Raw genomic sequence first — 14,262 nt, 5'->3', positions numbered from 1 at the left:
GTGAGAGCGACCTGTGTTCCATTGCAATTCTAAAGACAAAGGAATTCTCCAGTTGGAACATTATTGAACATTTATGTTAAAAACATCCTAAAGATTGATTCTATACATCGTTTGACATGTTTCTACGAATTGTAATATAACTTTCTGAACTTTCTCCTGGACTTGCCTGCGCCTCATGAGTTTGGATTTGTTTACTAAACGCGCTAACAAAAGGAGGTATTTGGACATAAATGATGGACTTTATCGAACAAAACAAACATTTATTGTGGAACTGGGATTCCTGGGAGTGCATTCTGATGAAGATCATCAAAGGTAAGCAAATATTTATAATGCTATTCCTGACTTTTACTGATTCAACAACATGGCAGGTATCTGTATGACTTTTTGTGTCACTTTTTGTGTTTTTGTGTCTGAGCGCCATACTCAGATTATTGCATGGTTTGCTTTTTCCGTAAAGCATTTTTGAAATCTGACATAGCGGTTGCATTAAGGAGAAGTATATCTATAATTCTGTGAATAACACTTGTATCTTTTATGAAAGTTTATGATAAGTATTTCTGTAAATTGATGTGGCTCTCTGCAAATTCGTCTGATGTTTTCGAGGCACAACATTACTGAACATAATGCGCCAATGTAAACTGAGATTTTGGATATAAATATAAACTTTATCAACATACATGTTTTGCGTAACATGAAGTCCTATGAGGGCCATCTGTTGAAGATCATCAAAGGTTAGTGATACATTTTATCTCTATTTCTGCTTTTTGTGACTCCTCTCTTTGGCTGGAAAATGGCTGTATGTGTTTTTGTGACTAGGCTCTGACCTAACATAATCCTATGGTGTGCTTTTCCTGTAAAGCCTTTTTGAAATCGGACACGATGGGTAATTAACAAGAAGTTAATTTTTAATTTGGTGTATTGCACTTGTGAATATATGAAAGTTAAATATTAGCGGAACCCCTAGCCCTAACAAGCTTTAGACAGCACAAACCTCTAGCCCTAACAAGCTTTAGACAGCAGGAACCCCTAGCCCTAACAAGCTTTAGACAGCAGGAACCCCTAGCCCTGACAAGCTTTAGACAGCAGGAACCCCTAACCCTAACAAGCTTTAGACAGCAGGAACCCCTAGCCCTACAAGCTTTGGACAGCAGGAACCCCTAGCCCTAACAAGCTTCAGAAAGCAGGATATCCTTTTCTCTGAGCCAAGCTAACAGCCAGAGGATCTGTTCCCCCTACGATGCTGGATAATTGTGCAGTTAGGGCAGACAAACCCTTGTTCATTTTCCAGGTCTATTGTATCTTCATATTGTGATTCTCTGGAAATCATCTCACAACTGATTAATCAGATTATGATTGATGTTGTTGATATTAACTCACTGGCCCCGTATAGCTACACTGTTGCTACGGTATCAATCCTCATTCAACCCTGTGTTAACCACCAATGTCAGCATCGGACAGATACATTCTATTATTGTTCCCCTTTCTGATGTCATAACAGGATGCTAACTCCCATTGGATCTCAGATGGCACCCCGTTCCCATGGTGTCTCAGATGGCACCCCATTCCCATGGTGTCTCATATGACACCCTGTTTCCATGGTGTCTCAGATGGCATCCCGTTCCCACGGCCTGTGGTCAGAGGTGTCTCAGATGACACTACATTCCCATGGTGTCTCAGATGACACTCCATTTCCATGGTGTCTCAGATGACACTACATTCACATGGTGTCTCAGGTGACACTCTGTTCCCATGGTGTCTCAGATGACACTCCGTTCCCATGGTGTCTCAGATGACACTCCGTTCCCATGGTGTCTCAGATGACACTCCGTTCCCATGGTGTCTCAGATGACACTTCATTCCCATGGCCTGTGGTCAGAGGTGTCTCAGGTGACACTCCGTTCCCATGGTGTCTCAGGTGACACTCCATTCCCATGGTGTCTCAGACGACACTCCGTTCCTATGGTGTCTCAGATGACACTCCGTTCCCATGGTGTCTCAGATGACACTCCGTTCCCATGGTGTCTCAGATGACACTTCGTTCCCATGGTGTCTCAGATGACACTCCGTTCCCATGGTGTCTCAGATGACACTTCGTTCCCATGGTGTCTCAGATGACACTCCGTTCCCATGGTGTCTCAGATGACACTCCGTTCCCATGGTGTCTCAGATGACACTTCATTCCCATGGCCTGTGGTCAGAGGTCTCTCAGGTGACACTCCGTTCCCATGGTGTCTCAGATGACACTCCGTTCCCATGGTGTCTCAGATGACACTCCGTTCCCATGGTGTCTCAGATGACACTCCGTTCCCATGGTGTCTCAGATGACACCCCGTTCCCATGGTGTCATCAGATGACACTTCGTTCCCATGGTGTCTCAGATGACACTCCGTTCCCATGGTGTCTCAGATGACACTTCGTTCCCATGGTGTCTCAGATGACACTCCGTTCCCATGGTGTCTCAGATGACACTCCGTTCCCATCGTGTCTCAGATGACACTTCATTCCCATGGCCTGTGGTCAGAGGTCTCTCAGGTGACACTCCGTTCCCATGGTGTCTCAGATGACACTCCGTTCCCATGGTGTCTCAGATGACACTCCGTTCCCATGGTGTCTCAGATGACACTCCGTTCCCATGGTGTCTCAGATGACACCCCGTTCCCATGGTGTCTCAGATGAAACTCCGTTCCCATGGTGTCTCAGATGACACTCCGTTCCCATGGCCTGTGGTCAAAGGTACACAGTAAAAAACTCCTTTGGAGTCAAATGTAACACGATTTGGAAGTTGATAAGGTCCAACCGCCATTTTGTGTTAAAACCACTGTGGTCACGGTGTTGATATTTTTGCAGTTAAAACTCTAATTGCCATTCTACTCTTTTCAGAGTAGTTTTTTTCCGATCAACACCATTGCCATTGTACACTTTTCTGTGTTGTTCTGAATTAACAAACAACTATAGCATAGTACGGTTCTCTTTCAGTTGACTTTCTTTGAGTCATAAGGGTGTAGAGACTTATTTAAATATTTCTGAAAGTGTCACATTCGGATGGTTTGCAATGTGACATCCAATGTCTGTTGGAAGTCAACTTGCAGGAAGATATCAGTCACAACTTGAATTTATTATGCCTGTCAGCGAAGGGAAGAAACTCAGTAGCTCAAGACTACCAACACCATGTCAACTGGTATAACTATCTCACTAATGGTTGCTATAAATCCAACCACTTACAGATTGTATTTTTTAAAGATTTATTTTATGTTTCTTATATTTGCAGTAAGATCAAAAACAATCAATGTAAAATGGGAAAATAAAAGATATTGAAACAAACAATTTTAAATAATGAACCTACAACAGAGCATCCTGGGAAATATGACAATGAGATCCATCCAACATCGGTGGATAACTCCATGGATGTAACTCCCTGTCACTTGTAACTCTTAACGGAGTTAAAAGTACTCTGTCCGAATCAACTCCAGTTATCCGCACTATCACCATGGAACATACAGTGCCTTGCGAAAGTATTCGGCCCCCTTGAACTTTGCGACCTTTTGCCACATTTCAGGCTTCAAACATAAAGATATAAAACTGTATTTTTTTGTGAAGAATCAACAACAAGTGGGACACAATCATGAAGTGGAACGACATTTATTGGATATTTCAAGACAATGATCCAAAACATAAAGCAAAATGGAATGGTTAAAAAATAAACATATCCAGGTGTTAGAATGGCCAAGTCAAAGTCCAGACCTGAATCCAATCGAGAATCTGTGGAAAGAACTGAAAACTGCTGTTCACAAATGCTCTCTATCCAACCTCACTCTTGCAAGGAGGAATGGGAAAAAATTCAGTCTCTCGATGTGCAAAACTGATAGAGACATACCCCAAGCGACTTACTGCTGTAATCGCAGCAAAAGGTGGCTCTACAAAGTATTAACTTAAGGGGGCTGAATAATTTTGCACGCCCAATTTTTCAGTTTTTGATTTGTTAAAAAAGTTTGAAATATCCAATAAATGTCGTTCCACTTCATGATTGTGTCCCACTTGTTGTTGATTCTTCACAAAAAAATACAGTTTTATATCTTTATGTTTGAAGCCTGAAATGTGGCAAAAGGTCGCAAAGTTCAAGGGGGCCGAATACTTTCGCAAGGCACTGTATCACTCTGTTGAGTGTTAAGATAACTCCCAGTAGAGTCAATCTAACCCAAGATGTTTTAACACTGTGATTTAAGCTATCCTTGATTTACAGTGTAGTGCACTAAGTAGGGAATAAGGTGTTATTCGGTATTGAGACTCAAATGGAAATAATAACAGTCCCTACTCTGATCTGCGTTAAACACTGGGGTTCTGTAACAGTCCCTGCTTTGATCTGCGTTAAACACTGGGGTTCAATAACAGTCCTTGCTTTGATCTGCAGTAAACACTGGGGTCCTATAACAGTCCCTGCTTTGATCTGCGTTATACACTGGGGTTCTATAACAGTCCCTGCTTTGATCTGCGTTAAACACTGGGGTTCTATAACAGTCCCTGTTTGATCTGCAGTAAACACTGGGGTTCTATAACAGTCCCTACTCTGATCTGTGTTAAACACTGGGGTTCTGTAACAGTCCCTGCTTTGATCTGCGTTAAACACTGGGGTTCAATAACAGTCCCTGCTTTGATCTGCAGTAAACACTGGGGTCCTATAACAGTCCCTGCTTTGATCTGCGTTATACACTGGGGTTCTATAACAGTCCCTGCTTTGATCTGCGTTAAACACTGGGGTTCTATAACAGTCCCTGTTTGATCTGCGTTAAACACTGGGGTTCTATAACAGTCCCTGCTTTGATCTGCAGTAAACACTGGGGTTCTATAACAGTCCCTGCTTTGATCTGCGTTAAACACTGGGGTTCAATAACAGTCACTGCTTTGATCTGCAGTAAACACTGGGGTTCTATAACAGTCCCTGCTTTGATCTGCGTTAAACACTGGGGTTCTATAACAGTCCCTGCTTTGATCTGCGTTAAACACTGGGGTTCTATAACAGTCCCTGTTTGATCTGCAGTAAACACTGGGGTTCTATAACAGTCCCTGCTTTGATCTGCAGTAAACACTGGGGTTCTATAACAGTCCCTGCTTTGATCTGCGTTAAACACTGGGGTTCAATAACAGTCCCTGTTTGATCTGCAGTAAACACTGGGGTTCTATAACAGTCCCTGCTTTGATCTGCGTTAAACACTGGGGTTCTATAACAGTCCCTGCTTTGATCTGCAGTAAACACTGGGGTTCTCTAACAGTCCCTGCTTTGATCTGCAGTAAATACTGGGGTTCTATAAAAGTTCCTGCTCTGATCTACAGTAAACACTGGGGTTCTATAACAGTCCCTGCTTTGATCTGCGTTAAACACTGGGGTTCAATAACAGTCCCTGCTTTGATCTGCGTTAAACACTGGGATTCTGTAACAGTCCCTGCTTTGATCTGCGTTAAACACTGGGGTTCTATAACAGTCCCTGCTTTGATCTGCGTTAAACACTGGGGTTCTATAACAGTCCCTGCTCTGATCTACAGTCAACACTGGGGATCTATAACAGTCCCTGTTTGATCTGCGTTAAACACTGGGGTTCTATAACAGTCCCTACTCTGATCTGCAGTAAACACTGGGGTTATATAACAGTCCCTGTTTGATCTGCAGTAAACACTGGGGTTCTATAACAGTCCCTGCTTTGATCTGCAGTAAACACTGGGGTTCTGTAACAGTCCCTGTTTGATCTGCAGTAAACACTGGGGTTCTATAACAGTCCCTACTCTGATCTGCGTTAAACACTGGGGTTATATAACAGTCCCTGCTTTGATCTGCAGTAAACACTGGGGTTCTATAACAGTCCCTGCTTTGATCTGCGTTAAACACTGGGGTTCTGTAACAGTCCCTGCTTTGATCTGCGTTAAACACTGGGATTCTATAACAGTCCCTACTCTGATCTGCGTTAAACACTGGGGTTCTATAACAGTCCCTGCTTTGATCTGCAGTAAACACTGGGGTTATATAACAGTCCCTGTTTGATCTGCAGTAAACACTGGGGTCTGTAACAGTCCCTGTTTGATCTGCAGTAAACACTGGGGTTCTATAACAGTCCCTGTTTGATCTGCAGTAAACACTGGGGTTCTATGTAACAGTCCCTGCTCTGATCTGCAGTAAACACTGTGGTTCTGTAACAGTCCCTGCTTTGATCTGCAGTAAACACTGGGGTTCTATAACAGTCCCTGCTTTGATCTGCGTTAAACACTGGGGTTCTATAACAGTCCCTGCTTTGATCTGCAGTAAATACTGGGGTTCTATAAAAGGTCCTGCTCTGATCTACAGTAAACACTGGGGTTCTATAACAGTCCCTGCTTTGATCTGCGTTAAACACTGGGGTTCTATAACAGTCCCTGCTTTGATCTGCAGTAAACACTGGGGTTCTATAACAGTCCCTGCTTTGATCTGCAGTAAACACTGGGGTTATATAACAGTCCCTGTTTGATCTGCAGTAAACACTGGGGTCTGTAACAGTCCCTGTTTGATCTGCAGTAAACACTGGGGTTCTATGTAACAGTCCCTGCTCTGATCTGCAGTAAACACTGTGGTTCTGTAACAGTCCCTGCTTTGATCTGCAGTAAACACTGGGGTTCTATAACAGTCCCTGCTTTGATCTGCAGTAAACACTGGGGTTCTATAACAGTCCCTGCTTTGATCTGCAGTAAACACTGGGGTTATATAACAGTCCCTGTTTGATCTGCAGTAAACACTGGGGTCTGTAACAGTCCCTGTTTGATCTGCAGTAAACACTGGGGTTCTATAACAGTCCCTGTTTGATCTGCAGTAAACACTGGGGTTCTATAACAGTCCCTGCTCTGATCTGCAGTAAACACTGTGGTTCTGTAACAGTCCCTGCTTTGATCTGCAGTAAAAACTGGGGTTCTATAACAGTCCCTGCTTTGATCTGCAGTAAACACTGGGATTCTATAACAGTCCCTACTCTGATCTGCAGTAAACACTGGGGTTCTGTAACAGTCCCTGCTTTGATCTGCGTTAAACACTGGGGTTCTATAACAGTCCCTGCTTTGATCTGCAGTAAACACTGGGGTTCTGCAACAGTTATTGCTTTGATCTGCAGTAAACACTGGGGTTCTATAACAGTCCCTGCTCTGATCTGCAGTAAACACTGGGGTTCTGTAACAGTTCTTGCTTTGATCTGCAGTAAACACTGGGGTTCTGTAACAGTTCTTGCTTTGATCTGCAGTAAACACTGGGGTTCTATAACAGTCCCTGCTTTGATCTGCAGAAAACACTGGGGTTCTATAACAGTCCCTGCTTTGGTCTGCAGTAAACACGGGTTCTGTAACAGTCCCTGTTTGATCTGCGTTAAACACTGGGGTTCTATAACAGTCCCTGTTTGATCTGTAGTAAACACTGGGGTTCTGTAACAGTCCCTGCTCTGATCTGCGTTAAACACTGGGGTTCTATAACAGTCCCTGCTCTGATCTGCAGTCAACACTGGGGTTCTATAACAGTCCCTGCTCTGATCTGCGTTAAACACTGTGGTTCTATAGCAGTCCCTGTTTGATCTGCAGTAAACACTGGGGTTCTATAACAGTCCCTGCTCTGATCTGCGTTAAACACTGGGGTTCTATAACAGTCCCTGCTCTGATCTGCAGTAAACACTGGGATTCTGTAACAGTCCCTGCTCTGATCTGCAGTAAACACTGTGGTTGTATAACAGTCCCTGTTTGATCTGTGTTAAACACTGTGGTTCAACAACAGTCCCTGTTTGATCTGCAGTAAACACTGGGGTTCTATAACAGTCCCTGCTCTGATCTGCGTTAAACACTGGGGTTCTATAACAGTCCCTGCTCTGATCTGCAGTCAACACTGGGGTTCTATAACAGTCCCTGCTCTGATCTGCAGTCAACACTGGGGTTCTATAACAGTCCCTGCTCTGATCTGCAGAAAACACTGGGGTTCTGTAACAGTCCCTGCTCTGATCTGCGTTAAACACTGTGGTTCTATAGCAGTCCCTGTTTGATCTGCAGTAAACACTGGGGTTCTATAACAGTCCCTGCTCTGATCTGCGTTAAACACTGGGGTTCTATAACAGTCCCTGCTCTGATCTGCAGTAAACACTGTGGTTCTATAACAGTCCCTGTTTGATCTGTGTTAAACACTGTGGTTCCACAACAGTCCCTGTTTGATCTGCAGTAAACACTGGGGTTTTATCCCTTTTCAAGTCAATCTGCCTTTCAGCCCATGGCTGACTGTGTGCAGCCCTTGACTACAAGCCACTGATGCAGACCTTTGTAAAAAGTCTAATAAATCCATGCAATGTAGCCGACAACTTCACAATAAATCCATTATTTACTTTAGACAGGTCTAGAGAAACATGATATTAAGAAAAGGCATTTGGAAATTGCTCCCAAGGATGAACCAGACTTGTGGAGGTCTGCAATTTCTTTCTGAAGTCTTGGCTGATTTCTTTTGATTTTCCCATGATGTCAAACAAAGACTGAGTTTGAAGGTAGGCCTTGAAATACATCCACAGGTACACCTCCAATTGACTGAAATAGTGTCAATTAGGCTATCAGAAGCTTCTAAAGCCATGACATCATTTTCTGGAATGTTCCAAGCTGTTTAAAGGCACAGTCAACTTAGTGTATGTAAACTTCTGACCCACTGGAATTGTGACACAGTGAATTATAAGTCAAATAATCTGTCTGCAAACAATTGTTGGCAAAATTATTTGTGTCATGCACAAAGTAGATGTCCTAATCGACTTGCCAAAACTACAGTTTGTTAACAAAAAATATATGGAGTGGTTGAAAACAAGTTTTAATGACTCCAACCTAAGTGTATGTAGACTTCAAATGTAGGAACTATTATACGCTTAATTTAGAGTTATTTATGTGACTTTAGTTGTTCTACAAATGTTGGGCTATATGTTTTGATTTTGAATACATTATAAGGCTGCATGATGAGACTAATGATGATTTGAAAAAAAGTCTCATGAAAGGCATGAGCTCTGCTTTGTTTAGTTTTTTTTTGCACAGGCTGCACACACTTCATCAGTCTCTCATTCACAATTTGACAAGTACTTGATAATGCCTCGCATTTCCCGGGCAGCATCCTTTTTGTGTGCCCCAAAAATGCCCCCTAAAAAAAAAACCAGGCCTTTTGCAGACAGTGGGCGTATAATATGAATTATCTTCTTCCCGGCTTAGTGAAGCACCTCTCATCACATATCTCTCTCTGATATCTCAATTCTTATTAGCCAGAGCCCATCACATGACCAGGTCCTTCTCACAGGCTACACGTGAAGACAGACACGTCGAGGAAGCAACTGCACATAATGAAGATATTGGAACAACTGTTCACATTTACTTTTCGTCTGCCAAGAAGATGAGTAGGTCTAACGAACAGGAAAAGCACTAGCCTATGTCAATCTACTATGCCCCATAGTACAAAAGTCGAACTATTCTGTTCTGTGTAATAAATAAATATTCCAAACATAGTCTGGGACAGTTGTGGGATGTGATAGATCCCCATATTAAAACATAGTCTGGGACAGTTGTGGGATGTGATAGATCCCATATTAAAACATAGTCTGGGACAGTTGTGGGATGTGATAGATCCCCATATTAAAACATAGTCTGGGACAGTTGTGGGATGCAATAGATCCCCATATTAAAACATAGTCTGGGACAGTTGTGGGATGCAATAGATCCCCATATTAAAACATAGTCTGGGACAGTTGTGGGATGCGATAGATCCCCATATTAAAACATAGTCTGGGACAGTTGTGGGATGTGATAGATCCCCATATTAAAACATAGTCTGGGACAGTAGTGGGATGTGATAGATCCCCATATTAAAACATCGTCTGGGACAGTTGTGGGATGTGATAGATCCCCATATTAAAACATAGTCTGGGACAGTTGTGGGATGCAATAGATCCCCATATTAAAACATAGTCTGGGACAGTTGTGGGATGCAATAGATCCCCATATTAAAACATAGTCTGGGACAGTTGTGGGATGCGATAGATCCCCATATTAAAACATAGTCTGGGACAGTTGTGGGATGTGATAGATCCCCATATTAAAACATAGTCTGGGACAGTAGTGGGATGTGATAGATCCCCATATTAAAACATCGTCTGGGACAGTTGTGGGATGTGATAGATCCCCATATTAAAACATAGTCTGGGACAGTAGTGGGATGTGATAGATCCCCATATTAAAACATCGTCTGGGACAGTTGTGGGATGTGATAGATCCCCATATTAAAACATAGTCTGGGACAGTTGTGGGATGTGATAGATCCCCATATTAAAACATAGTCTGGGACAGTTGTGGGATGTGATAGATCCCCATATTAAAACATAGTCTGGGACAGTAGTGGGATGTGATAGATCCCCATATTAAAACATAGTCTGGGACAGTTGTGGGATGTAATAGATCCCCATATTAAAACATAGTCTGGGACAGTTGTGGGATGTGATAGATCCCCATATTAAAACATAGTCTGGGACAGTTGTGGGATGTGATAGATCCCCATATTAAAACATAGTCTGGGACAGTAGTGGGATGCGGTAGATCCGTACAATTAATACAACTACTAGAATCAAAAAACTGTTTCACGCAATGTGGCTGACGGAACAGATCAGAACGTTTAGCTTAAAATGCTGATAAACTATTAGGCTATTTCTTCACAAATACAAGCGCAACAATGTGCACACTGCAGTAGGCTACAATCAATTATCGTGGAAAAAACACCATTCTCAAAAGTGACAGCAAATACGATTATACATGTAATAAATGTTTTATAAAGGTGCATTTTAATGGTGAAAATTAACTTCCTCAAACTTGAAACTCCCACGCTGCTTATGTAATGCCAGTTAGGCTCCACACCCATTGTAAAGCGACTTAATGTGCTTCATTTTAAGAACTAAACGATCACATGGAATTTGACTGCCATCATGACTCATGACTGCCGGTGTGGTGGTAACACGCTCCCTGTAACAGGCCCTAGTCATAACTAAACACTAGAGGAGTTAAATGTACTTAACGACATCAAACATCAGACATGGCTGTTCTACAATGTAACAGCATGCACGCGCGCGCACACACACACACACACGCGCGTGCACACACACACACACACACACACACACACACACACACACACACACACACACAGAGAGAGAGAGAGAGGGAGAAGGAGACATCTACTTGCAACATTCAAATAAATGTGTATATTGATGTAAGGTGAAGAGTGGAAAAACAGTGGAAGTTAGAGATTGTGTGTGTGTGTGTGTGTGTGTGTGTGTGCATGTGTGCGTGCGTGTGTGCATGTCTATATTCAGGAAATATGTTTAATACTCACTCTGTAGACACTGTTGGCTGGTACAGTTGAGTGACTGGAGGTCGATGCCCTGGCAGTCTTTTCCCCCGGTGCCAGGCGAGGGCTGGGTACACTCTCTACTGCGCCACATGGAACAGTCCACTCCGCACTCAGACCAATTAGACCAATCACTCCAACCTCCATCTACTGAACACAGGGACAGGCACAGGGTCAGAGAGAGAGAGATACCACACACACACACACAAAGACCAGAGTCAGAGAGACAGAGATCAGAGTCAGAGAGACAGAGATCAGAGCCAGAGAGACATAGACCAGGTATATAATATTAGGTATATCATATTAGGTATGTATTATTAGGTTTATTATATTAGGTATGTCATATTAAAAACATTAGGTATATCATATTAAGTACATAGTATTAGGTACATCATATTAGGTATATACTATTATATATGTAATATTAATAACACTAGTTATATCATATTAGATACATAGTATTAGGTACATTATATTATATACATAGTATTAGGTACATCATATTATATACATAGTATTAGGTATATACTATTAATTAACAGGGGTGCCTTGTTAAAAGTACATTTGTGGAATTTTCTTCCTTCTTAATGCATTTGAGCCAATCAGTTGTGTTGTGACAAGGTAGGATACAGAAGAGATGCCTATTTGGTCAAATAAAGCATCCCTTCCCCCATATGCCCCCCAAGGCACAACTACGACAACATGACCAACAGAAGTGGGTCACAACTCCTGCAGCTCTGTCGCATGCTGGGTATGTCCATAGTCTTTGAGGCGACTCTATTGGTAGGTACACCTACAGATCATCTCTTGGCAGCAGTACTGAAGACTACTTTATCACTGACCTCAACCCAAAGTCTCTCAGAGCGTTCACAGTCAGCGCAGTGACACCCCTATCAGACCACAGCAAAATCACAGTCTACTTAAACAGAGCAATACGCAATCATGAGGCATCAAAGCCAAAGGAACTGAGTAACATTAAGAAATGCTATAGATGGAAGGAAAGTAGTGTGGAAACCAACCAAAAATCAATTAGGCAACAACAAATGCAATCCCTTTTAGACAACTTCCTGGACAAAACGTTTCACTGTAATAGTGACGGTGAAAACTTGGTAGTAGAAAACCTAAACAGCATATTTGACCTCTCAGCGTCCCTAATAAATCAAAAAATGTCAAACAGAAAACTGAAGAAAATGAACAACAATGACAAATGGTATGACGAAGAAGGCAAAAACCTAAGAAAGAAATAGAGAGACCTATCCAACTAAAAACATAGGGACCCAGAAAACCTGAGTCTACGCCTTCACTACGGTGAATCACTAAAACAATACAGAAATACACTACAGAAAAAGAAGGAACAGCACGTCAGAAATCAGCTCAATATAATTGAAGAATCCATAGACTCTAACCACTTCTGGGAAAATTGGAAAACTCTAAACAGACAACAACATGGAAGTTACAGTATCTATCCAAAATGGAGATGTGTGGGTAAAACACTTCTCCAATCTTTTTGGCCCTAAAACAAATTGGCCATATTTCAACTCTTTAACATCATCCTTAGCTCTGGCATCTTCCCCACTATTTGGAACCAAGAACTGATCACCCCAATCCACAAAAGTGGAGTCAAATTTGACCCCAATAACCAATATGTGTCAACATCAACCTTGGGAAAATCCTCTGCATTATCAATACTTAACGAAAAAGCTGGTTCTCCAGGAGACGCTGAAGGACTTGTTGGACGTGTTCTTGAGCTGAACGGGAAAAGACAAGGATGTCGTCGAGGTCGACAAACAGGAACCGGTTCAGCCTTTCCCGGAACACATTGTTGACCAGGGCCTGGAACACCGTGTGAGCGTTGGTCAGTACGAATGGCATACCTACTCATAGTACTCATAGTGCCCGCTAGCCATGTTAAAGGTTTCCAATTGTCTCCCTCCCGTATCCGAACCAGATAGTAGGCGTTCCGAATGTCCAATTTAGAGAAGATGGTCATTCCCTGAAGAGTTTTGAAAGCCGAGGAGATTAGTGGTAGAGGGTAATGTTTTAACATTTCATTAATAGTATAAGACGGATAAGGCAATCAAACAAGCTAAGCGTAGGTATAGAGACAAAGTAGAGTCATAATTCAACGGCTCAGACACGAGAGGTATGTGGCAGGGTCTACAGTCAATCACGGACTACAAAAAGAAAACCAGCCCTGTTGCAGACCAGGATGTCTTGATCCCAGACAAACTAAACAACTTATTTTCTCACTTTGAGAACAATACAGTGCCACCGACATGGCCCGCTACCAAAACCTGCAGGCTCTGCTTCACTGCAGCCAACAAGAGTAAAACATTTAAACGTGTTAACCCTCGCAAGGCTGCTGGCCCAGATGGCATCCCTAGCCGCGTCCTTAGAGCATTCCCAGACCAGCATGCTGGGGTTTTTACGAACATATTCAATCAATCCCTATCCCAGTCTGCTGTTCCCACATGCTTCAAGAGGGCCACCATTGTTCCTGTTCCCAAGAAAGCTAAGGTAACTGAGCTAAACTGAGCTAAACTACTATCGCCCCTTAGCACTCACTTCCGTCATCATGAAGTGCTTTGAGAGACTAGTCAAGGATCATATCACCTGACACCCTAGACCCACTCCAATTTGCTCACCGCCCCAATAGGTCCACAGACGACGCAATCAGAATCACACTGCACACCGCTCTAACCCACTGCACAACCCCCTAACTACATCAACGGGACAGTAGTGGAGAAGGTGGAAAGTTTTAAGTTCCTCAGCGTACACATCACGGACAAACTGAAATGATCCACCCACACAGACAGCGTGGTGAAGAAGGCGCAACAGCGCCTCTTCAACCTCAGGAGGCT

General features: G+C 42.7%; 1 protein-coding gene across 1 annotated transcript in view; it reads right to left on the bottom strand.

The window, feature by feature from the left end:
* Nucleotides 1-13,273, bottom strand: part of LOC118945988 (netrin receptor UNC5A-like) — a 149,144-nt gene extending 135,871 nt beyond the window's left edge. Inside the window, exons 1-2 of the mRNA XM_036969654.1 lie at nucleotides 13,096-13,273; nucleotides 11,387-11,551 (exon numbers count right to left, since the gene is read on the bottom strand). Of these exons, the coding sequence (XP_036825549.1) occupies nucleotides 11,387-11,551; nucleotides 13,096-13,273 (343 nt within the window). The remainder of the gene's footprint in view (nucleotides 1-11,386; nucleotides 11,552-13,095) is intronic.
* Nucleotides 13,274-14,262: the final 989 nt, after the last annotated feature.

The sequence above is a fragment of the Oncorhynchus mykiss genome, chromosome 31 (assembly GCF_013265735.2).
Source record: "Oncorhynchus mykiss isolate Arlee chromosome 31, USDA_OmykA_1.1, whole genome shotgun sequence".
Taxonomy (NCBI): domain Eukaryota; kingdom Metazoa; phylum Chordata; class Actinopteri; order Salmoniformes; family Salmonidae; genus Oncorhynchus; species Oncorhynchus mykiss.
Note: the sequence above shows the minus strand (reverse complement) of the source record. Positions and strands in the feature narration are given on the sequence as shown.